Source organism: Nyctibius grandis, chromosome Z (assembly GCF_013368605.1).
Source record: "Nyctibius grandis isolate bNycGra1 chromosome Z, bNycGra1.pri, whole genome shotgun sequence".
NCBI classification, from domain to species: domain Eukaryota; kingdom Metazoa; phylum Chordata; class Aves; order Nyctibiiformes; family Nyctibiidae; genus Nyctibius; species Nyctibius grandis.
The window spans coordinates 17,563,889-17,590,076 of NC_090695.1; the positions used below are offsets into that span (position 1 = coordinate 17,563,889).

General features: G+C 42.8%; 1 protein-coding gene across 1 annotated transcript in view; it reads right to left on the reverse strand.

The window, feature by feature from the left end:
- Positions 1-6,751: 6,751 nt before the first annotated feature.
- The window catches only part of LOC137675886 (chondroitin sulfate proteoglycan 4-like), a 41,525-nt gene continuing 22,088 nt past the window's right edge, over positions 6,752-26,188 (reverse strand). The window contains exons 6-10 of the mRNA XM_068422171.1: positions 25,964-26,162; positions 22,265-22,396; positions 17,345-17,517; positions 13,451-13,634; positions 6,752-8,830 (exon numbers count right to left, since the gene is read on the reverse strand). Of these exons, the coding sequence (XP_068278272.1) occupies positions 6,786-8,830; positions 13,451-13,634; positions 17,345-17,517; positions 22,265-22,396; positions 25,964-26,162 (2,733 nt within the window). The 3' untranslated portion in view covers positions 6,752-6,785. The remainder of the gene's footprint in view (positions 8,831-13,450; positions 13,635-17,344; positions 17,518-22,264; positions 22,397-25,963; positions 26,163-26,188) is intronic.

Genomic DNA, 26,188 nt, shown 5'->3' on the forward strand with positions numbered 1-26,188 from the left:
AAGGATGCTGTGGGAGACCCTGTCAAACGCTTTACTGAAATCGAGATAGACCACATCCACAGCTTTACCATCATCTATCCACCGGGTAACATCCTCATAAAAGGCTATCAAGTTGGTTAAGCATGACTTCCCCTTGGTGAAGCCATGCTGAGTGCCCCTAATGATCCCCCTATCCTTGATGTGCCTAGAGACAGCACCAAGAACAAGTTGTTCCATCACCTTTCCCGGGATGGAGGTGAGGCTGACTGGTCTATAGTTACCTGGGTCCTCCTTCTTGCCCTTTTTGAAGACTGGAGTGACATTCGCTTTCCTCCAGTCCTCAGGCACCTCTCCCGTTGCCCACGACTTAGCAAAGATGATGGAGAGTGGCCTAGCAATGACTTCCGCCAGCTCCCTCAGCACCCGCGGGTGCATCCCATCAGGGCCCATGGATTTATGGACATCCAGATTGCTTAATTGGTCCCTGACCCAGCCCTCATCAACCAAGACAGATTCCTCCTCTATCCTGACTTCTTCTGGGGCTTCAGGGGTCAGGGGCTCCTCAGGACAGCCTCCAGCAGTATAGACAGAGGAAAAGAAGGCATTCAGTAACTCCGCCTTCTTTTTATCCTCTGTCTCCAGAGCCCCCACCTCATTCATCAGTGGGCCTACATTGCCTCTAGTGTTGGCTTTACCTGCAATGTATTTGAAGAAGCCCTTTCTGTTGTCCTTGACCTCTCTTGCAAGGTTTAATTCCAAGGAGGCCTTAGCTTTCCTAGTTGCCTCCCTACATCCTCTGACAACAGACTTATATTCCTCCCAACTGGCCAGCCCCTCCTTCCATGATCTGTACACCCTCTTCTTCCACTTGAGCTTGCCCAGCAGTTCCCTGCTTAACCATGCAGGTCTCCTGGTACCCTTCCTTGACTTCCTACCTGTTGGGATGCTCTGATCTTGAGCTCGGAAGAAGCAGTACTTGAATGCTAACCAACTATCTTGGGCCCCCTCACCTTCTAGTACCCTGTCCCATGGGATTTCCCCTAGCAATTGCTTGAAAAGGCCAAAGTTGGCCCTACTGAAGTCCAGGGTTGTGATCCTGCTAGCTATTCTGTTCCTGCCACATGAGATCCTGAACTCTACCGTCTCATGGTCACTACAACCAAGGCTGCCCTCAACCTTCACCTCTTCAACCAGACCCTCCTTGTTAATGAGAACAAGATCCAGCAGCACTCCTCTCCTAGTTGGCTCATCCACCATTTGCATCAGAAAGTTATCATCAATGCACTGGAGGAACCTCCTGGACTGAGGATGGCTGGCTGAGTAGGCCTCCCAGCAAATATCAGGGTAGTTGAAATCCCCCACGACAACCAGGCCCTGTAATTGCGAGACTGCTCTCAGCTGCCTGTAGAAGGCCTCATCACCCTCCTCATCCTGGTCCGGTGGCCTGTAATAGACACCCACAACAGTATCACCCCTGCCAGCCTGCCCCTTAATTCACCCCCACAAACTTTCAACTCGCTCCTGATCCGCCCCTGGATAGAACTCAATACATTCTAGCTGCTCACTCACATAAAGAGCAACTCCACCACCTCTCCTTAGTGGCCTGTCTTTCCTGAACAGGACATAGCCATCCATGACCACATTCCAGTCATGCGAGGTGTCCCACCAAGTCTCTGTAATTGCCACTAGATCATAGCCCCCCGACCGAACACAGATTTCTAACTCCTCCTGTTTATTCCCCATGCTGCGTGCATTGGTGTACAGGCATTTCAGGGAGCGAGCCGATTTCACCCTAGGAGGATGGGAGGCCTCCTGGTCTACCTCAACACTAGAGCGTTGCCCCAGTGGTGCAAGCCCAGCTACTAAATGAGATCACTCCTCAAGCTGCTTTCATTTCTTTCAAGGACTAAGCTCAGGTCCATCTTTACCTGCATCAGCTAGCTTAGTACTCAAAATCAAGACCTCTGTTGCCTTACTTATAAATATATTTCAGTGTCTGCAGACAACTAGATTTACCTTTAATCATTAATTGCGATTACAATCAGTCAAAACCTTGGGCAACTTCACCCTGTTCCTTTCTGCACTTTGACCAAGACATTAGGAACACTGCAGCTCTATTTTTAAGGCAATATTCACACCAAGAGGCTTTAACATCTGAGTTACACCCTAGGCAACTCGGCTCAGCCAGTCTGGGCAATGGTTATGTAACGAAGGATTTTAGTGATCTGACCTGGTGAATCCTCACAAGTGGACTTCTTGATAGGCAGCCACCTTTGTAAGTCAACATTCAAAATGTTCATGCCATAGGAGATTTACTTCTACTAGATCTCCTGCCAGCTGCAGAAGGAAGCAGAAGAAAAAGCAAATTGAGCTTCTAAGTCTTGCCATCCCCCACAAGCACAACTCTCCCCTCTAATGGGAACAAAACTCGTCATCTTGATTCTTGCTCTTCCCTTTCCCTGGCAGCGAGGTGAGCTCCCCAAGCAGCGTGGTGGATCATAGCCCACTTCGCAGAGGCACAGCCCAGCACATCACCTCTGCCTTTCAAACAAGCCCATGGGTCTGCTTCCAAATGACCTTCCCTTGTTTTTAGAAACTCCATGTAAGCCCAGAGTATTTGTCTCTGTCCCATCCTCCTATCTTCCGCTTCTCGCTAATCAATCTCTTCCTCAGTGCCCTCTGCTAGCAAAGCAGCTTCCCTGATGTCTCAAATCAGCTTCCTACGTGCCTCTCCCTTATGAAGGCATCAATATGCTTTCATGTACCATACACAAAAGTTGCTATGCAAGATGAAGTACAGTGTATTGCTGGAGCAAATCACTGTGATCGGTCACACACTGTAAATTGCATGTATTTATTCTGATCTATTGCCTGTGTTCTTCCAGGAAGTCCTGATGCTCGGTACCATCCCATATCAATGCTCAATCATCTGCTCGGGCTTCATTTTCCCCAACAAATTTATGAGACCCGATGCCCGTCTCACTGTGATGCCATGCAAAGGTTTTGCAGCTAAAACCTCAGTCTGCAAATGATTTCACGTCTCAGTAGTGGTTACCAGCACATATAAAGCATTACCACAAAAATAACCAAGGAGCAAGACTGGAAATGAGGAAACGATCACATAAAGCAAGCATTTCACCATACAGTCTCCCTACAAACAGATGTAAAACTATGGATTTCATCAGTTGCAATGAAAGAACTGACGCTGTTACTGGCAATGGGATCCTGTTGTGTTCCTGCACTGACCGCGGTACATTACAGGTCTTTAAAGCAAGCACAAAAACAGAAGTGTGTGGACTATAAACAAAACAGTTTATTGATTTTATATATGTTTTCAAGGCACTTTCATGCTGCAGTTTAGAACTCCGTTTGGTAAGAAAAGGAATCCTTCATAAACCCCATCTCCACTAAATAAAACACACAACTTCAATGTTAAGTGTAACAACCAAAAAATTCAAACCAGATCCTGACCATAAACTATGTATGTACCTGGAATCATAAAAAGAATCTCTAAGTACAAAACTTTTTTCTTGGGGGTATTGTATGCAATCAGATTCTTTTTTTTACTGGGGAGTCAGGGTAGGATATTAAAGCAAAATCCATATGTAGTTATCAGTTACAATATTGCCTCTGTATTTCGTATGAAACCCAGTAATCACTGATACAATACACTTATATCCATATAAAGTTACCATAAAAACATTCCATAATATGGCAGGCATTTTGTCACGGTTGTCTCACAGTAGCACCAACTGCGGGAGAGAACTGAATGCCAGCACACTTCACTGGTCAATTAGGTATCTAGGCTGGTTTTAGTTAAAAAAAAACACCAAAAAAAACCCAAAAAAAACCCCTCAATGCTTTAAAAATTGAGCCCAGTGCTCAAAATACAATTCCATAATGCCTGGTCTACTTGAAATGAACATCTGTTTTCAGCCAAAAGCATTTTGGAAACAAAAGAACGAGAGTTCAGCCCATTATGCTGAAGCCAAGAAAGCCAGCACAAATTCTACCACCTGTACGATTTCTCACTCAGAGCATGCGAATGCTGAAACTCAAGAACGCCCATTCAATTGTGGAGTTCTAATTGCATTGCTGGGTTTTTGACTCAGTCGCTATTACGTCGTGGTCTCATTTTTTACCATCGCCAGCACTACAGCAGCACTATGTTCCATCTCCACTGCACACTGAGCACCGCAACTTCAGGCACACCTGTCTTTATGATACATTTAGCAGAATCTCATTAAGCACACATTTCACTTCCATATTTCTGTTCAGCCTGTCATGGGTCCACAGTGTGGACTTTGTCACCAGACTCCAGCAGTTTTCAGCATTGCAATATTTTGGTACCGAACTGGAGGTGTATCACTTGGTCTCCTGACAGGTACTGGAGTATGACACCTCTTTTGCTGTTGACAGGAAGATCTCAGCGGTAGGCAAATGCAAGACAGGCTTCTTTAAGTGTCAGGGAGGTGTTGGATTATAATTCTTCACTCCTCCTTGGAGTGAGGCCTTGGAAGAGGTGTAAAGAGATCAGGTTCCTGCTACCGCTCGGAAGCATTGGAGGCAGGCTGTAGCAAATGCTCTGCTGACAGCTGGGATCACGAGGAAGCCGCCGTCTGCTTGGTATTAGCAGAAGAGGTCTCATCACCTCTCTGGCTGAGAGATTCTAAAAACAGTCCCAAAGATTTTCTTTGGAAAAGCAGAAAAGGTCTAGAGTGCAGATCTGCAGCGGTCCACCCGGGACACCTGAGCACCCCAGCCTTTTACACTGACCACACAGCTTGAATTCAAACCTGCTCACGCCAGCATCAGGGAAAAATGGCAATGACAGAGAAATAAAAACTGTGTATCAGGGTTCAAATATATTTTAGTTTGAGCATATAAAAGGTTCATATCTTTAGTGTCCAGTGCTCCACTAACTTGACCAGCTGAAGATGCGGCTTGCATATTTTCCACTGACATGGACTACTCTCCTTGAAGTGGGCGCTGAAAAATGTATTGCTTCAAAATGCACCACAATCACGGCTGACCATGGCACAGGGGGTAAAGATGAGAAAGACTGCCCCCACTGCTCTGTGTTTAGTTCCCAGAACACAGCAGTAAGAGGAGACTTAGTCTGGCTCTCCTCAGGGGTGAAAACTTCCCGTAATTGAAATATAAAAATTATAGAAACACAGCTAGTCAACAATAACAACAAAAAAAATCACCCAACAAAGTAGTGTGAAATGAATAGCAACAAGGATTGGTGGACATGGCAGTGCTAGTTTAATGGTTGAACTCGATGATCTTAAAGGTCCTTCCCAATCAAAACAATTCTATGATTCTAAGGATGTTGAGGCCCATACGTCTGTTCTATAAAAGCAAAAACTGCAGTACCCAGGCTCAGACAAAAATGTTATTCCAGTGTTAACTGAATGCAGTGCTGAGACTACACCTGACACTGAGCACAGTATTTTTACAGAGAAACTAAATGGAAGCTGTAACAGTACCAAAATACAAAAATAGATGAGAAGGTCAGTGGTTAGTAAGAGACTGGTTATGATCACAGCACCATTCCCCTGAAGTCAGTGCATTCTCTGAAGTCAACAAGAATTTTGTTGTTGTCCTCAGTGGAAGAAAGACTGGACCTTTAACAGGAGACTGCACATCACTATTGAGCTTGGATTTCCAAAAATACAAAAATATTCCCTTTGCAGAGAAATTATTGCACGCTTTACCACCAAAATAAAATTAGAGCAGGTAGTACTTGTCACACAGTGTCTAAGGCACATGTGTTCAGTGTTCTGGGAGATGAAGGGTAAATTCTGAAACTTCAGAAGGATTCCTCGAAGGATTGTTTCTGTCTGTAGCTCCACAACACATGACAGTATGCAGCAAAGTACTTGATTCTACTGTCATCTGCCTGTACACCAAGAATCCAGAGAGAGTTGTGCTTGCTTCAGTGAAGGCAGAATTTAGCCCTTTGCCAGAAGCAGGAAATTTTGATAGGCACTTCCAGACATAAACTAAGCCTAAAGATAATTCAGCAGACAGGCTGACGGGCAGATACAGAGTTTTTGCTATGTGGATTAGAGGGCATGGATGCATTTTACCAGTCTGCAGACATTAAAGGCTAGAGTTCAGCATGAAATGAGGAAAAAGAAAAAAAAGAACAAATAACATCTCGCAGTAGGAGTATTTTACCAGAGCCCTTATATACTATCACTGCTGTACTACTGTTGCTGAGTTAATTCTAGATTTCCAGTTCAGTGACCTGGATGAACACCTGTCAAAATAATCACAGTTTTGTTTCTTTAGTACTGGCCTCTGAACAACCTTCAGGTCAAAAGGACATTATTGAGATTAGCACTTTGGCAATTACTTACAGAAGCAGTTGAAAGTTCTTCAAAAGAAGCGGTGGTTCAGGAAAGAACATAAGACCTTTATAGCAAACTTCATTCTTCAAAAAAAGTAATTACATTACAAATCTATAATCCATGACAGAACATTCTATTTTACCCCTGTCATAGGAAATAAAAAATATTGCATACACAGGGTGCACTCAAATTCTATGGGGCCCAATTCTGCACTGAATTAAGTGGGAATTTTGCTGAAGTACTAACTGGAAATCCTATTTGATGGCCGCTGTAATCAGTAAGATTTTTATTATTAGTAGTATTTCACAGGTATTTGGATTTCATCTAACAAAACAGTGCATCATTTGATCTATAATAAATAAGTGTATTAAAGAACAAATTATATGTCAACAATGTATACTCTCTTTTCCATATTACATCAATTAGCATGACCAAAACTGGCCATAACTACACCCAGTACTGATTGCGCTTCAAAGTGGGGTTTGTTTTTCGACAATACTGGATCATTTCAGGATCAAGGTTTAACCAGGTGTTTTGCAAAGACCGTTCTACAGTTGGAGAAACCACTGCAGGAAGCAGCTGTTCATGTCTTACTGCCATGAATGTACTTCTCTCAACCCCCTTCAGGAGAGGAGTCACTGTAACACTGGGTACAGTCAAGTTCCGTTCCAGACATCGATCTGGACTACTGAGGACTGCATCGGTTTGAATTTTGACGACTGATTTTGTCTTGTCTTTCTTCTGACACATTAGCAAAATGCACACAGAAATAACAGCAACGGTGAGTAGCACAGACAACAGGACCAGGGGGATAATGATGTTCCAAGGGCTGCTGCTTTCACCTGCTTGCTCTCTGGGACTCCTGGCATTAAACTGGGTTGTGGTCTGAGACCCCACAGAGCCACTTGTTCCCATTGCCAGATTTAGCAATGGACCTTCCTCATGTAGATTTCCCCAGCCATTCTGCCCTGGCCACATGGTTGGTCCAGTCTTCTGTGGTGCTACCGTAGGCTCTTCATTCTGAGAGGAGGCTGGTGCCTCATCCTTTGAGGTAGTGTGAATCTTTAAAGTGGTAGTGCTGGTTATGGAAGGCACTTTGGTTGTAAGACCCTGCATAAGTGGAGGACTGTATGGCATGATGGAATACTGAAAACAGCCAACAGCAGGCTGCACAGCATCTGCCCTGAGTATAAACGTGAATGAGTCATTTAACAGATCAATGCCTGTCATGTTTGCATCTATGTCTAGAAGCACACCACCACTATCAATATCAGCCTGGGTGAACGTCTGAATATCTTCAAACATTGCATCATCCACAAACCTTTTCTTTACAATCCTTCCATGAGACGGAGGCACTATCACTTCAAATCTAGGATTACTGTTTGTCAAATTAGCTAGCTCAGAAGCATCCAGGTCACTGCTTCTGAATTTATAAGCTGCTTGATTTGAAATCTGCATGTCAGTTACAACTTTTACTAAAGGCTTCACTGTGATGTTCAGCACTTGTCCTGTTAGATTGCCTTCTGCAGTGAAGAGCATAAACTCCAGTACTTCTTTGGATGCAGTGAGATTTGTCAGGTGATAAGACAGCCTTCCCGAGTACAAATCTGCCTGCTCAAACTTAGTAACCTGCTCATTTCCAATCGTCAGGTGCCCGTATTTGAGTGGCTGAGTTATTTCATACATTATATTAGTGCTTTTTCCATTTGTGACAGCTGAAAGCTGCACATTAGAAATAGTGACAGACGTCTGGCCCTGTGGAAGTGCAACATTGGTAAGGTTGACAAGGACAAGAGCGATTGGTACGACTTCAAGACTGAACAGTTTGTATAAAGGGCGATGTTTACCATCAGTCACACTGAAATAAAACACCCCAGAAGATGAACTTCCATCCTGTACAAACCAAACTTTATCACTGTCAACATCAGCTTGTGTGAAATACTTTATAGAGACACTGAGGTTGCTTTTCATTGCTAAATAACCATTATTGGGGTGTCTGACAATGGTGTATTTGAGCTCAGCTGGAATGTTATCTAGGTCTTCAACTTTCAGATTCTCCGACCCCAGCACTGACACATCTCCCTGCAGGACTTTCAAGTGCAGCCTTTTAGTCTTCAGTTCTGGAGCTTGGTCATTCACTGGAAAAACAGTGATATTAAACATCTCCTCTAAAACTTCTCTATGGGGCTTTGTCGCAGACTTGCTCTTTAGGTTTAACCAAACAGCAAAAGTGAAATTGTCACTAAGCGATTCCGAATTATCATGTACGTACCCAATTCCAAATTTGTTCAGTATGTATTGGGAGAAGTTAGGTTTTTCTTTGGTAACATTTCTTTCTCCAACAACAATCATGCCATGTTGGGGTAAAGATACAACTTGATACCAGACTTCATACATGGAGCGCTGCACCTCAGGTAGCTTAATCAATAGATTTGAAGCATCTAAATTTGTTTTGTTGATTAATACTCTACCTCCTTCCTGGACTATGGCACCTAGCAGAAAGGAAAAGAGAATCTTAGAAACTGACTATTTTATAGTAGCAATGTTTCAGAAATTAGATATCAAACACTGATGATGCTCAGAGAATTTTCTCCTTCATGGTATCCTTGATTTCCATTATATCATGGCTAAAAATATACTACCACAATTTTCAAAATAGAGTCACATTTAAGAGACAAGATTTTCTATTGATGCATATATTAAGATTAAAGAAATATCTGTATCTCAAAGCTTCTGGCAGTGTTTTCACCTACCATTACAGCAAAATGGAGAATACCCAGTACAGCAGTAGGAATCACAGAATCACAGAATGTTAGGGATTGGAAGGGACCTCGAAAGATCATCTAGTCCAATCCCCCTGCCGGAGCAGGATTACCTAGACCATATCACACAGGAACGCGTCCAGGCGGGTTTTGAATGTCTCCAGAGAAGGAGACTCCACAACCTCTCTGGGCAGCCTGTTCCAGTGGTCGGTTACCCTCACCGTAAAGAATACTTATGTGGAACCTCCTGTGTTCCAGCTTGCACCCATTGCCCCTTGTCCTGTCATGGGACGTCACTGAGAAGAGCCAGGCTCCATCCTCATGACACTTGCCCTTTACATATTTATAAACATTCATGAGGTCACCCCTCAGTCTCCTCTTCTCTAAGCTAAAGAGACCCAGCTCCCTCAGCCTCTCCTCATAAGGGAGATGTTCCACTCCCTTAATCATCTTCGTGGCTCTGCGCTGGACTCTCTCTAGCAGTTCCCTGTCCTTCTTGAACTGAGGGGCCCAGAACTGGACACAATATTCCAGATGCGGCCTCACCAGGGCAGAGTAGAGGGGGAGGAGAACCTCTCTTGACCTGCTAACCACACCCCTTCTAATACACCCCAGGATGCCATTGGCCTTCTTGGCCACAAGGGCACATTGCTGGCTCATGGTCATCCTGTTGTCCACTAGGCCCCCCAGGTCCCTTTCCCCTACGCTGGTCTCCAACAGGTCTGTCCCCAACTTGTACTCATACCTGGGGGGTTGTTCTTGCCCAGAGGCAGGACTCTACACTTGCCCTTGTTATATTTCATTAAATTTCTCCCCGCCCAACTCTCCAGCCTGTCTAGGTCTCTCTGAATGGCTGCGCAGCCTTCCGGTGTGTCAGCCACTCCTCCCAGTTTGGTGTCATCAGTGAACTTGCTGACAGTGCACTCTATTCCCTCATCCAAGTCATTAATGAATATATTGAATAGAACTGGTCCCAGTACCGACCCTTGAGGGACTCCGATAGACACAGGCCTCCAACTGGACTCTGTCCCATTGACCACCACTCTCTGGCTTCTTTCCTTCAGCCAGTTCACAATCCACCTCACTACGCAATCATCCAGACCACACTTCCTCAGTTTAGCTGCAAGGATGCTGTGGGAGACCGTGTCAAACGCTTTACTGAAATCGAGATAGACCACATCCACAGCTTTACCATCATCTATCCACCGGGTTATGTCCTCATAAAAGGCTATCAAGTAGGTTAAGCAGGACTTCCCCTTGGTGAAGCCATGTTGACTGCCCCTAATGATCCCCCTATCCTTGATGTGCCTAGAGACAGCACCAAGAACAAGTTGTTCCATCACCTTTCCCGGGATGGAGGTGAGGCTGACTGGTCTATAGTTACCTGGGTCCTCCTTCTTGCCCTTTTTGAAGACTGGAGTGACATTCGCTTTCCTCCAGTCCTCAGGCACCTCTCCCGTTGCCCACGACTTAGCAAAGATGATGGAGAGTGGCCTAGCAATGACTTCCGCCAGCTCCCTCAGCACCCGTGGGTGCATCCCATCAGGGCCCATGGATTTATGGACATCCAGATTGCTTAATTGGTCCCTGACCCAGCCCTCATCAACCAAGACAGACTCCTTCTCTATCCTGACTTCCTCTGAGGCCTCAGGGGTCAGGGGCTCCTCAGGACAGCCTCCAGCAGTATAGACAGAGGAAAAGAAGGCATTCAGTAACTCCGCCTTCTTTTTATCCTCTGTCTCCAGAGCCCCCACCTCATTCATCAGTGGGCCTACATTGCCTCTAGTGTTGGCTTTACCTGCAATGTATTTGAAGAAGCCCTTTCTGTTGTCCTTGACCTCTCTTGCAAGGTTTAATTCCAAGGAGGCCTTAGCTTTCCTAGTTGCCTCCCTACATCCTCTGACAACAGACTTATATTCCTCCCAACTGGCCAGCCCCTCCTTCCATGATCTGTACACCCTCTTCTTCCACTTGAGCTTGCCCAGCAGTTCCCTGCTTAACCATGCAGGTCTCCTGGTACCCTTCCTTGACTTCCTACCTGTTGGGATGCTCTGATCTTGAGCTTGGAAGAAGCAGTACTTGAATGCTAACCAACTGTCTTGGGCCCCCTCACCTTCTAGTACCCTGTCCCATGGGATTTCCCCTAGCAATTCCTTGAAAAGGCCAAAGTTGGCCCTCCTGAAGTCCAGGGTTGTGATCCTGCTAGCTATTCTGTTCCTGCCACATGAGATCCTGAACTCCACCATCTCATGGTCACTACAACCAAGACTGCCCTCAACCTTCACCTCTTCAACCAGACCCTCCTTGTTAGTGAGAACAAGATCCAGCAGCACTCCTCTCCTAGTTGGCTCATCCACCATTTGCATCAGAAAGTTATCATCAATGCACTGGAGGAACCTCCTGGACTGAGGATGGCTGGCTGAGTAGGCCTCCCAGCAAATATCAGGGTAGTTGAAATCCCCCACGACAACCAGGCCCTGTAATTGCGAGACTGCTCTCAGCTGCCTGTAGAAGGCCTCATCACCCTCCTCATCCTGATCCGGTGGCCTGTAATAGATACCCACAACAGTATCACCCCTGCCAGCCTGCCCCTTAATTCGCACCCAAAAACTCTCAACTCGCTCCTGATCCGCCCCTGGACAGAACTCAATACATTCTAGCTGCTCACTCACATAAAGAGCAACTCCACCACCTCTCCTTAGTGGCCTGTCTTTCCTGAACAGGACATAGCCATCCATGACCACATTCCAGTCATGTGAGGTGTCCCACCAAGTCTCTGTAATTGCCACTAGATCATAGCCCCCCGACCGAACATGGATTTCTAACTCCTCTTGTTTATTCCCCATGCTGCGTGCATTGGTGTACAGGCATTTCAGGGAGCGAGCTGAGCACACCGATTTCACCCCAGGGGGATGGGGGGCCTCCTGGTCTACCTCAACACTAGAGCGTTGCCCCAGTGGTGCAAGCCCAGCTACTCCCCCATCCCCCTTCGAATCTAGTTTAAAGCTCTCCGAATGAGCCCTGCTAATTCCTGTCCCAGAACCCTTTTGCCCCTACGACATAAACCTTTCCCATGTATTACTGTCAGGTCTGGTGTCTTATAAAACCAGCCATTATCAAAGAACCCAAAGCCCTGCCTGTAGCACCAATCTCGTAGCCAGGCATTTATAGAGAGAATCCTACTACTCCATCCCACGTCATCACCTGAAAATGGAAGGAGGGAGGAGAAAATAACTTGTGCCCCAGACTCTTTCATCAACCGTCCTAGGGCCTTGTAGTCTTTCTTCATCCCCCTCAGACTACGGGATGCAGCTTCTTCCCCACCTGTCTGGAAGATCAGCAGGGGGTAGTAGTCTGTGGCCTGCACCAGGTTGGGGAGTTTCCTGGTGATATCCCTGATTCGGGCTCCAGGCAGACTGCAGACCTCCCTGTGATGGGGGTCAGCTCTGCATATTGGGCCCTCAGTTCCCTTTAGGAAGGAGTCTCCAACCACTAAAACTCTTCTCTTCTTCCTTGAGGAGGAGGTAGCTATACGCCTGTCAGGTTTTTCTGACTGTGGTGGGACCTCTGATATAGGTTGCCATTCCACCACATTCCCATTGGACTGGCTGTATTCCACCAGGGCCTCATATCTATTTCTCAGAGGCACCTGTGGAGGCGAGGTAGGCAAGGAGGGCACTCGCCTTTTGCCACGACCATAAACTTGCCTCCACTCACGCCTTTCATTTAGGTTATTGTTTTCCACCTGAGAGGGGCAGAGTACAGGGGCCCCTCAATCCTGGGAGCTCTCTGGCAGGTGCTCCCATTTTTGTTGCAGGGAGGGCAGAGCCTGGCTTCACCAGTCTATCTCCATTTCAGCCTCCCAAATGCTCCTAAGCCTTGGAACACAGGAGGTTCCACATAAATATGAGGAAAAACTTCTTTACGGTGAGGGTGACCGAACACTGGAACAGGCTGCCCAGAGAGGTTGTGGAGTCTCCTTCTCTGGAGACATTCAAAACCCGCCTGGATGCATTCCTGCGTGACATGATCTAGGTAATCCTGCTCCGGCAGGGGGATTGGACTAGATGATCTTTCGAGGTCCCTTCCAATCCCTAACATTCTGTGATTCTGTGATTTCTACTTCGGCTTGAAGTCTTTCAAAGGAAGGATCAAACATAGGTAGTAAATTTCATTTTTAAAGATGCAGTGATGCAGTTTTCTAAGCTACTATCTACACTACACTCTGTGACAAAAGTATTCTGGTCATTTGTTACTGAAGAGAAAGTAGCCTTTGTTTTTTCACATTTGTTCATTTGAACCCTAACAGAATCAAAACAATCTGGAGCCCAAACAGTACAGCACCTTTACCTGTATTTGCCAGAAGACGACTGTTCCGATCATGCCTGGTAATTTCATATGAAATGACAATATGGAACACCTGGAGGTCCAGAGCTGATGGTGGAGACAAGACAGTAAACGTAAAGAAATCTTCTGCGCTCCAGCCAGCTGACTCAGCATCTAAGTGCTCATAGATGATCACACCTTTATCCACCTGTTTAGGGCAAAGAAAAGCTATAGGTATAAGAGGAGAATAATTTTAAAGACAGAAGCATAAAGAAAGAAAAAAAAATATTAAGAACATTGTTCAAGAGAGGCCTTTGTACCTCAGTCCACGCACAGTGTAAATGTAACTTATATTAAGATTATCTTGCATTTCTCTGTCTCTGAAGGTAGACTCTGTGTTGCCAGACAAGCATACTTGAAGGCAGGTGAAACATTACTGAGCGTGAATGCTTAGTAAGGGCCTTATGCAAGGAACAGAGACATAAAACATTGAGAAACTTATCTCAAACTAGCAATGGTAATGGTGAACAGGAGCTCAGCTGGACTGTATCTTTAGTGAATCAGAGCATCATATGTCTAGGGTATTTTCTTTATAAGGATACCAGCGGGGCTGGACTTAATTGTCCTGAAAAAGCGTATGAAAGACTGAAGGCTTGAAAAGAACTTCAATGAAGTGTTTCATGGTGAATACCAAAAGATACTTGGTAAGAGATGACAGAAACCAGAAAGAGATGCAATGACCATTGAAATACACTCTCATTTATAACCAAAGATCTGATGGGATTACTTAGTGGAAAATCCTAATTCCTAAGAGACAGGAAGAAACCTGGCTTGCCCTACACCTGCTTTCACTGACCTTGCAGATCATCATACTCAAGAGAATCTTATCAGTCTCACCATGAGGATTTAAGCCCCAAAGCAGAATACTGCAGTTAATCTTCAGAGAAACACACATTTATACAAGATAAAACCATTTATCTATTTAGGCCCCAAAGCAAAAGGCAGTATTTTCAGACTAGGATTCGCATCAGTTGGAACCACACCCAAACTTTAAGATCAATACCATAATACCTTGCAACTACAATAGGACACCTAAAAACCACAAGACTAGAACACTTACAAAATCTCATCCGGTAGAATCAGTGTCTAGTCTGCTTGATAATTCATTCACTGACCTGGAGAGAAGACAGCAATACCTATTAAAGCCTAAGCAACTTCGCTAGCAACTACTGACCTGGCTGGCATGTGTTAGTTTATAACTACCAAAGAGATCCCTGCCTGAGATGGTGCCAGTTCTAAGTTTACTCTTTGTAACACACTCTACACAGCTTGCAAACACCCTGAAGGAGTTCATTAGCACGCATTCCCATCACATATGCTTGAAAGGTGTGAAAAAAGAAAACAAAAAAAAATCCTGCTGCTATCACGGATAAAGCATTTTAGGACTACAGAATCTGAGCTGTGACCACAGAGCGCACTAATCCTGAAACTGCTGCAACAGCCCCCACTGAGATCACTAGGGAAACAGGGCTTTCAGGGATGGTCTTCTCAGCAGCCTCAAAACCATCTCATCTTATTGTCTAAAAAATTCAGGCTGATGTGATAAAATTCCTATATGCACATCTCCAGGTTTATGCTTTCCCTATACTGATTTAATTCTTAACGGCTATTATAGAACAAAACAAACAAAATTGATAATAAGAGGGTATGTTGGTTCAGGACAGTTTTCCAAAGCATGCCTCTAGGACTTCAAGTTGGAGAAAGCAAATTTTTGTAACAAGAACAGGCACAATATGCATCCTTTAAATTCAACAGTGTTTAGTATAAATCTTACTACGTTTATCTTTTTTTTAATTGCAAGCCCATGCTAATATCTGGGGTAAGAACAGAATGGAATTGGTGAGGATTTCTGTGTTTACCTCTATAAAGACTTTAAATATAACAAAGAAATTGTAGCTCGCTGCAAGATTAAAATACTTCTAAGACACCATAGAAAGTACTGGCAGAAAAAAAAAAACAAACATCATGTTGAAAACTACTGTGTCATTCAAATGTGTTCAGTGCACAATTAATTTTCTTATATTGGCTGAACAACAACTGTCCGTGAAAAAATTTTTTGGCGTGCAATAGTGATTTCAATCCTTTTCTTTTTTCTTTTTTTTCTTTGGCAACAAAGCAATAAACCACGGGGCATAGGGAAGAGTTCAGCACCACAGCAAAAGTGCTAACTACTTTTATAAGCTAGCTGCATAGTACTTCTCAGAAGTGAAATTTCAAGTTCCACTATACAGAATTAAGACAATGAAAACCCAAGAAACTAAACTAATGCAAAATATTTTCAATTCAAATCAGATTTACAAGCTTCTTACCACCAAACAGAAATTGAATGCCTTATTCTCCATTACATGGAGAATACACAATGTTTGTAATATCAATGTCATTTTCTCACTAATAGTTAATTTCATGTGGCTACAACAGGTTAGACAGTGGAAATTTATTTAGGATCTCTTCTCTCTCCCTTATACCTCATTCTCTACCAAAATAAACAGCAAGCTGGTTAGGATACCTTAATTTACCTGCAATAAGTCACTTCGCTCTACTTGTTTGAAGTGAAAATGGCCAATACAACTACCTCCGACAGAGAAGAAAAGCATATACATTACAACAGCTCAACTCCTTACACAATTTACAAAGTTCAAAGGAAAGTTGGCTATACATTAGTAAGAACTAAAGCTATAGAGAATAAGTGGCATGTTCTGACATGGCACTGTCTGATAAACATATGTGAAGATCGTATCCATAGGCAAAAGGAGTAAAACTTCAAAACCTTAGCTGAAAGATTTTCTGTCTGACATGCTTAACTGTTTCATCTAATGCTCATAAAAATCACACATTTTAGGAATAGAAGGGAACAGTGTCATTTTACAGTTCATCTCCCTCATAATGTAAAACAAAACTCAGCAACTATTGCAACAAGACCAACAACATAATGGGATTAGAACACAGTTTTAAAATAAACATTCTGTGTTCATCCTGATTTATAAAGTTCAAGTGGAGATTCATTCCACCACAGTCCTTGGCAGGTTGTTTCAAAGTTTCATGATAACTACCAAAAATGTCAACATTTCTGCCAGGTTTTATCGGTCAAGTTTCAATTTCTGGCCAACAGATTTTCTTATTCCTTCATACACTAAAACAAACAGCTGCTTTTAAAATCTGTACATGTAGACTAAAACCAAATCATCTCTTAATTTTTCCTCCACCACAGTCAGGAGATTGAGTTATCTCCCCATCTTAGATTTTCTGAGAATAATTTAACTGCACACAGAGCACACAGTTATAAGTGGATTCTGCACACAGATCTAAGTAATTTCTTTTCAGTTGCAAAAGAATGTTTTCCATCAAGTTACAAGAGCTGCCACGTTTTAGTCATTCAAGTATGAGACCCTGTATCACAGTTAAGATTCTTTAAACACTTAATATCACAGCCAATCAAGTCAATAAAAGTCCTCTTGAGGACACCCATGAGGACTGTGTACAGCTGAAATGAATCTGATACTTGGACTTTTCATAGAGAGAAAGGATATTCCTTCTGCCAAAAACTAAAGGCTTCCAACCTCGGACTGCTGGTTAATGGCACCAGAACAGCTCTTCTTGAAAAATACTGTTACAAGCAAAACAGTGGGAATTGCCAAGACCCTGCTAGTATCCAAGCAGAGAGGAACAAAGGCTCCTCTTGCGTTCATTACTAGATGCCAGATATTTAATGACACAGCAAATGTGGGTGATTGCACTGATGGGTCACATATGCCTGATTACTTAACAGATGTAAACGGATCAGACAAAGAATAAGCAACTAAGATGCCCTTTGAAGTAACAATCTACCCCTGAACTAGTTATTATAAAGTAAATGCTTACCATAGACTGGGTAAAATTGAGGATTTCCTGAGTGGTATTATCAGAATTTACTCTGATCAGCCTTCCAAGTTTTGGGGAAGTTACAATCATAAAAGTTATAGTTCTGTTTCCTGCATTGGTCACATCATTGGTTACAGCTTTCAGATCATGTCGTGAAATAGGTTTCCTGGAACCTAAGAAAGTCAATTGTAAGTAACGTAGATTTGCAACAGCAATTTTTCCCAAATGGTAAGTTTCATACGCACAACTCACCCTCTCATCTAGGTATTCTACTCAGCATTTTAATAATGTTTTATAAGATCAGCAGGTTTACCCTTTTTCTAGTTACCTTCTAGCTACAACTCTTCCACAGCTTTTTCAATCAAAAAGCCGATCAATAGGATATACCTTTGGTTTTACAGAAATGAAAAAAGTGCAGTTCTCTTCAGCACATGTAATCGCTAAATACTAGCTTCTGCAAAAACCACCCAAGGAGTACAGCATGTGTAAGAAGCCCTGTTCCTGTATTACATGTCTAGAACTGAATTCAAACTCCAGCTGAAGTCACCATTGTCAATGTTTTTGGTAATCCCAGTTGCCCACAGAAAGCAGGGTGATTTGGCAGGGAGAAGCAAAGTTTCCAGCAAAGCTTCCAGCGAACACACAAACCAAAACCAATTATTACCAGAAGCTTGAACCACACTTTATCACTATGAAGATAATTCTCGCTAAATGAAATTTAAAAATAAGTACTGAATTAAATAAATTAGGAAGAACATCACACAACAGAAATAACAGCCTGAACTGAAATAATGTACTACTAAGATGGATGGAGACTAAGGGGTAACAAAATCCTTTTAATACATAGCACCAGACTAACCAGTACCTTCTGGTTTAAATATTCTAAAGATTATAAAAAGCTTTCTGGCATTTAGTAAAACCAAGACAATTTTTGACATAGTTGTGACAAAACCAAACCTAGTAATTTTCTAAAAGAAAAAAAGAAGTTTTATTTGGCTTCTTTTTGGCGCACTGTTTCATGGTACACACTTAGCAAATTAAATCTCATATTTAATGATACTTTTGGAGGAGCAATAGATTCCCATAATCCTATTCACTCTGCCCCCATTTCTGCCTCCATTTTTACATTTTTACATTTTCTTTTTTTCTTGAGCAACAAGCTTTTATAGGTTTCAATACATAATTTCAGATACTAGTATTATATATCCTTGAAGTCTGAATTATCAATCCACCTTCAATAAAGCATAATGTTTATACAGAAGTAACACAAAATAACATGTTGCTGCTATAATATTCAGAACAAAAAATATGGTAACCAAACTGAAGAATGGGGATGTTTTGCAAGCCATTAGTAACATCAGGATTCTGCCTGTTTACATGTAGTTGTGCCCTGGTTCATATGATGCCTACTTTGAAACAGAGTTATAATTAAATGAGATCTCTGGCTCTCCCTGTTTTCCCCTTTTTACCTTCCCATGCCTCTCTGTCTCCATACTGCTTTGAAAAGTGAAGCAGTCCCTCAGGTCTAGAAAAATCCTCCCACACTATATCTAATTCAAGAAGTCTCCCTCCTCTTCCACTCTCTTATTTTCCCTTTTTTGTGTGACAGGCAGAGAGGAAAGCACGAACTTGTGTTGTGCATACAGCAGATGTGGTCAGGAATGTGCAACTGAGAGCAACAGTTAATCAGACCACATGTCGAGGGAGGCGATTGTCCTGCTCTACTCTGCACTGGTGCGGCCTCACCTTGAGTACTGTGTGCAGTTTTGGGTGCCACAGTATAAAAAGGATATGAAGATACTGGAGAGCATCCAGAAGAGAGCCACAAAGATGGTGAAGGGTTTAGAGGGGAAGCGTTACAAGGAGTGGCTGAAGTCACTAGGTTTGTTCAGCTTGCAGAAGAGAAGACTGAGGGGAGACCTCATTGTGGTCTACAACTTCCTCACAAGGGGAAGTGGAGGAGTAGGCGTTGACCTCTTCACCCTGGTGACCAGTGACAGAGCTCGAGGGAATGGCAGGAAGATATGCCAGGGGAGGTTTACGTTGGATATTAGGAAAAGGTTCTTCACCCAGAGGGTGGTGGAGCACTGGAACAGGCTCCCAGGGAAGCAGTCATGGCACCAAGCCTGACAGCATTCAAGAAGCATTTGGACATTGCCCTCAGACACACGGTGTGAATTCCGGGGTTGTCCTATGCTGGGACAGGAGTTGGGCTCGATGATCCTGGCGGGTCCCTTCCAACTCAGGACATTCTATGTGGGATCTATGTAGGATCTGCAAACACAGTTATTTCTCAATAACCTCCTACTTATGCAAATCAGGCCTCAATACCTTAACAGAGTAAGACAGTAACTCTCAAACGGTCATATATGTTTGAGTTTCCACGCTACAAACATGTAGCGATGGAAGTTACCTCTCCAATTTTCCATAACCATACCAGGTTATCCCACCACCACCATCACAGTGCAGGGACATGAGGACAGAGGATGTGTGCCACAAAGCCCCTGTTTGTTCCTAAGAGACCTGATCTCACTCGCTGCACAGCACAGGCTGAAATATGCTCTAGGGCCACAGACAATAAAGTCTCTCACACTTCCCTGTGAAATGGGATCCTCCGCCAAACATAACCTTCTCCTTCACCCACTTCTGTGCTGAGACTTGAGAACCTTTTCCAGCACCCACAGTAGTTCTGCTCTGGTCTGAGACCTCAACGGGGAGAGGAAGGTTTCTTGCCAGCTAACAGACCGGGTGAAGCAAAGGGAAGTGAGAACACTGCTTGTTCCCAAATATAGGAGCAGAGAGATGGCAAAACCAACCCCACACAAACGCAGGGGAAAGAAACAGAGATAGGGGAAGATGACACACAACCAGGATGGGTGATGTAGAGTAGTGCCAAGCTAACCCATACAAGTAGAATGCAACCGCATAAAGCCATTATCGGCACCTAATAACTTTGGTATCTATTTTTACTGCCTACATTTAAGATTTGGAAAGTGCTCTGGCATGAGCATTCTGCCTATCACTGCTAAACAGTTATGAATCATCTCATCTACTAACTGCTTAGACAGCTCTACTTCAGAATACCGACAAGTCAGGCTGCCTCTGCTTCTCAAAGAGCAACTCAGCTCATTTCTTCTTTAAGGAATTGCTTCTCTGAAGAGAGCAAACCCTCACATTGTAGATACCTAGTATACGTAAGAAAAAACTCACATAACTAGCAGTCAATTTACTGAGCACACTGAATAAAACAAGCTTCTGTTGAACAGAAAAAAATCCAGAAATTGTATAAACAAATCTGGTACATCCAACACAAAAGAAGACAGCAGTACATGCTCTTACAAAATTGCAGAACAATATGCTTGAGAGAATAGTTTACAGACAGTCATGAAGACATGGCAAATTCCTCACGATATATTCAATTTTTACTTCCCTAGAGAGAAGATTCTTCAAGTTTCTCAAAATTAACTTTTCCTGCAGTGCTATAAAATATAACAGGACACTGGCTATTGTTTTTATGTGTATTAACCATTTGGCACCATCATTGTTATAATAGTCATCTCATGATGATCAAGTACAGCTGAAACCCATACAGCTCCAGAACGTCTTTAAAAGTGAAAAAGCTAGTAATAATTTTTAATACCAAAAAGGAATTTTGCTAACCCAAAGTAAGCAAGAATTCAGGAAAAACTGTAGGCTTAGATGAATACAGCTTGCAGTGATCAAAGAAATACAGTATTTTGCAAACTGGAGAAGTGATAGACAGTCTAGAGACTTTGCCTTCTATGGAAGTATCAGGCATACTTTTCTTACAATTATCTTTGGCTTAAGAAATAATTCCTGTAAAACCCTATGCCTGAGGCAACCTTACACACCAAAATCACACACTAATAAGCTCTGTAAGTGGATTTATGTGAATCCCATTTGTATCTACCGAATTAGAAGATCATGCTGCTACAATCTCATTTTTTGTTGCTTGTGTTTTAGTGGCTTTTGTTGCAAGCCTTTGTTTATGCAGCTTATATTCAGGAAGTTTAAGAAACTAAAGTGCTGCTCTTCTGTATCAAATTAATAAATTGAGGTACAGATTAATACCTACAGAGCTTTACCAATTCTCAGTCTCTCTTTGTCTGTACAGATCATGTTCAGAGCAAAAAGAAGGTAGTGCAGACAAATGTATGATGCAAGACATTGCTGAGAGAATACTAATCTTCATTTCTTTAGTCCTGCAATTAATGTTAGATTACTAACTGAATGAGGAATTACTCTTGCCAGTGCAAAGCAGTAAATGTCTCTGGTGAGACTCTCTTAACACATCAACTCCTTCAGGAGTAGGATTTCTTCAAAAAAAACACTCAGCTACTGATCCAACTAGTCCCAAATGCAGAAATACGAATCAAAGTTTTCAATCCTTCTGCTTCATCAGTGAGTCTGTGCTGCCCTCCATAACTCAGCTCAAACAATAAGAAAGCAAACTAGCAAGCTTACGTGTGCTACTCAGAATCCCATGGACACAAACTTCACTCTGCTTTTACCAGGCAAAATCACAACCTTCACTCTGCTTTTATCAGGCAAAATAACAACCAGCTAAGACACCTCTAAATATACGAGTATAATAAATAGCTTTTAAACAAATCTGAATGGGTACTGTTCAGAGCTTAGGCAGGCAGTGTTACTGTCACACTGTACTTATATATTTCACTGCCACTTTCCATGACTCCAAGCACATGCACATATCAAAAAGTTAAAGACTATAAAACAATAAGTTGTTTGAGAAAACATAACGGTTCTTTTAAAAATCAGACAGACAGATGTCCCCAGGTACAGTTTTCTATAGTTTGGCCAGCATGCTATCTGACAAATAACCGTGTATTATGCAATTTTTTCAAGTGAACGAAATCATGATCATCTTTAAAAACAGACCTGGAAAGACTCTGAGTCCTTTGTTCACTTCAACACTAATGACTAGCGTCCGAGCTGTGATGCTAAAAATCTGTCGAGGTGCAAAGTTCAAACCATCTGTCACCTGAAAGTTGAAGCCTCCAGACATTGCTCCTATAGAAAACAAAAACATAACTTTATTCTTGTATTATTCTATTTGTTATTCAAAATGTACAAACATACACTGGATACCTTTCACTCTTGGCTACAGCGAAGTATATCGAAAGTCATCCTGAAGCAATTTTTGATCAGTACCTTTGTATCTTAACTAAATAAATTAACAATGCAGACAACATCTTCCCAATGAAGAAATACTGGCTGTTCCTTACACTGAAGGCCAGACATCCCTTAGATGCAAATTAGCGGAGTGTCCCTTCATTTCTTTCTTCACTGACCCCAGTGGAGCTGAAACCAAGTTAAACTTGAGGACACAATGACTCCCGAATTTCCTACTCCTTTTATATCTTAGGAGGGACCAAAGCACTTAAGCAGTCACATTTTGGCAAAGAAAGAATCTGGGGAGAAAAAACAACTACAATGTTCTTTCATTTTGATTTACATTTAAAGGACTGAATCAACTCTGAGGTTGTTTCCTTTGCCTCTTCACTCTGCTTCAGCTTTGCTGAAGAGCATATGTTATCACAGCTTAAACTATTTCAGAGGTTATGTGTACTCATAATAAATGCATATTTTTTTCTTTCACCTTAGGACCTGTATGTACTTTGGCACAAGTGATAGCAAAATACCTCCAGGAGTCTGAGTGGATTCCTGTAAAAATACGTCTCTCGGAACTGGCTTACTGAGGTGTACAGAGTTTCCCATATCTTGCTTCAAGTAGAGGCTTCCCAGACCTCCAGGAGTCTGAGTGGATTCCTGTAAAAATACGTCTCTCAGAACTGGCTTACTGAGGTGTACAGAGTTTCCCATATCTTGCTTCAAGTAGAGGCTTCCCAGATTGTTTAATTAGGTAGAAAGAGAGAATGAAAAATTGAAACATTGACTGTTGCAAATAGTTACCATTGCTCTTCTACTTGTTTTGCCCAATTTAGCCATGAGATCTTGCTACATGAATATATATCCTGAAAGTGAGAGGATGCAATGTACTTTAACTTAAAGATCAGCACTCCTTTCCTAACTATAAATTAACATATCAGAAGAATCAAATGTGGGTTCTGAGATTATAGTTAACAACTACCCCAGGCAAGGCTCTTATATCCAGCCAGGCACTGAAGCAGCTCTGGAAGATCAGGTCATATTGGTTTTATTTTAAAAGCCTTTATTCTCTGTTGTTTTCTCTTGACAAAAATGCATAAGTAGTTGCACATTTAAAAAAAGGCATTGAAGAGTCTACTATTTGCCTCAGGTTTGGGAAAAAAAGGCCTACTTAGCCTCACCTGCTTTTTTGGCTAATGTGGATTAACTGCCCGATTGACACAGACATTTTGTCATTGGCAGAGTCAGGAACAGAACTAAATCCTGAAGTGCTGTTTGGGTGGAGCATGGATTATTTTATCGCAATTAATTTCTAAAGGCATATCTGATCAGAGGTGATAAAAAGGACACCAGAAAGAGGATTGTAAAAACTGCGCCGAAAAGACACAGAGACTTCAGAACCAACAAGAGTTCAATTCCGTACTACCCCAAGGAAAACACCAGCAGGGTTTAAGGGCAGACCCCATACTGAGAGAGCAGGATGGGAGCACCCTGGAGTGAAGCAAGGGTGGAAAAGGGAAGGAATTCTCATGCTGAAAGAGAAGTACAGAAAAGGAAAGGTATGTTCTGGTTCTGCATTTATCCTGGTGAGAGAACAATCAGGGATTACAGAGGAAACAAACACAACATTTAAGGGGAAAATATGAGAACAAAGTGGGACATTTGCAACTCATAGCACAGAACAAGCAGCATAATGTAACTCACAAGACTGAGCAATGACGAAGGGAAAATTTTATGAAGTCTAATTTTAGAGGTATAAAAGCAAAGTACAGTAATACTTTCTTTGGCAGTACAAAAGACCGTGAGGGTGGAGAGTCACTACCATGTACAAACGTAAAAGATCTGTGGTGCCACGAGAAGCAGCCAGGGGATAGAAGCTTTTCCCCTTGGAAAGGGTTAGAGTGAGCAGGAAGAGTAGATGCCAGGCTGTGGAGAACATGAAGTGGGGGTACTTCCCAGAAGAAGCCAAAGAAGCTAGCATACACTAGAAGACTGAAGACAAGTGGGAAGATGAGAGTAACAAGTACACTTCTAGCAACAGTCCAAGATGAAGGAGGAAAGAAAATAAGAGGCTTAGAAAGGAAAAGAAACAAAATGTCCAAAGTACTTTCTGAAACACTGGAGGCCATGAGGCTGAGCGGATGGGAGAGCCAGAGCAGCTGCAAGAGCTGACACGTGACCTGGGCAATTTTACATTCCAAATTTACTGTACAACCCACACTCCCACTCACTGGAAAATGAAATTTGCTGTTCTTTTTACTTTTATTAATCTCAAGATTCACTTCCTAAGGCTACAGATGTGCATTTACCCTTTCTGGAAAACAGAGTGGATTCATTTCCTCACACTGAGATGACTACCACCCTACCACCATAGGGGTTTTTACATGTCAAAGTCTCCCTCGGAACAATTTAAACAGCTTGGCTCACTTTTGCTGTGCTCTTGACCTTTCATTTCCTGACCAAATTATTTGAGCAGGATACTTGCAGCTCACCAGCAGCTGCTTGTAAAGAAATTTCAGCAACACATATGCACTCTGGAAGACACTGCATCGGAAGTCAGACCACTTCAACCTGCACCAAGCCTCATGAAGACACAGCACAGATCTGGAGTGACTGCTGCACCCAAGGGAGCACTGGAAATAACTCCAGCCTGCCTCAGCGCTGGCAGAGAGTGCTCTACATCTTCCATCTCCTTCCCCAAAACTAGTTTATTCCTTCTTTAGCACCTCCTTCTAGCTGAGGTAACAGGATAATAGAGCTGGAGGAGGAGAAAAGCAGCTATAGCCCTGTAAAAGCCCCACCTCTTCAGCTGGCTGGAACCCCACTGGGAACTTCATTTCTGCAGCTTCCCAGCACTGCCACTCAAGGATGAATGAAGCTGCCCTGACTTCTTTTTTTATTGCCCACACATTCTCTCTGCAGCAGCAGCACAAATAATCCAATCTCTAGATCTGGCCACTGGCAGAAAAGAGTCAATGGTTAAAGCTGAAATCCTTCACAGCCTGACAGAAAGGTTGACATCACCCAGATGACCCATATTTTCACTGCCCAGAGCTGCTCCAGGAACGCAACTAACACTGTGGAAGGTATCTGAGAGACTGTTGGACCATGAATAGCTCTGCAGTGTAGCAAGACAGAAAGGCTTCAGGAGATTGTCAATTACAATGGTCAAAAAAATGGATTTCGTATCTTTGAAAGCTGCAAGGCAATGTTCCCCTACTGCAAACATGCATTCATAAAGAAGGCTGCTACCAGCTGAACCCCTAATACACCGCTGTTTCTTGGTGAGCACACATTTAAGTAGTTATCAGACCCTTTCCTGTTTAGTTTGTGAGATCATGTATCACATAACCGGTGCTCTGAGATTTTTGTAACATTACAAGGAGATCTTCAAAGGATTACAAACACAAATATACTGAACAGGAGCAGTATTTTGGTAACAGTGGTGGTATTTTTGAAACCACATACCATTGTGTACAAATACCAGCTGCCCTTCAATTATATGAGCCTGGGTAAAACTAAGGATGCTCTTGTTTGAAGAAGACTTCAGAGCCAAATGCCCATTGCTAGGTGGGGTAATGGAATATATCAGTTCTGATGGTGAGGAGTCCTTGTCTTCTGCACAAAGGTCATCAATAGTTATTTCTGTGACTGAACCCACCCAGACCTAGAAAAGCAAAAATTAAAAAATAG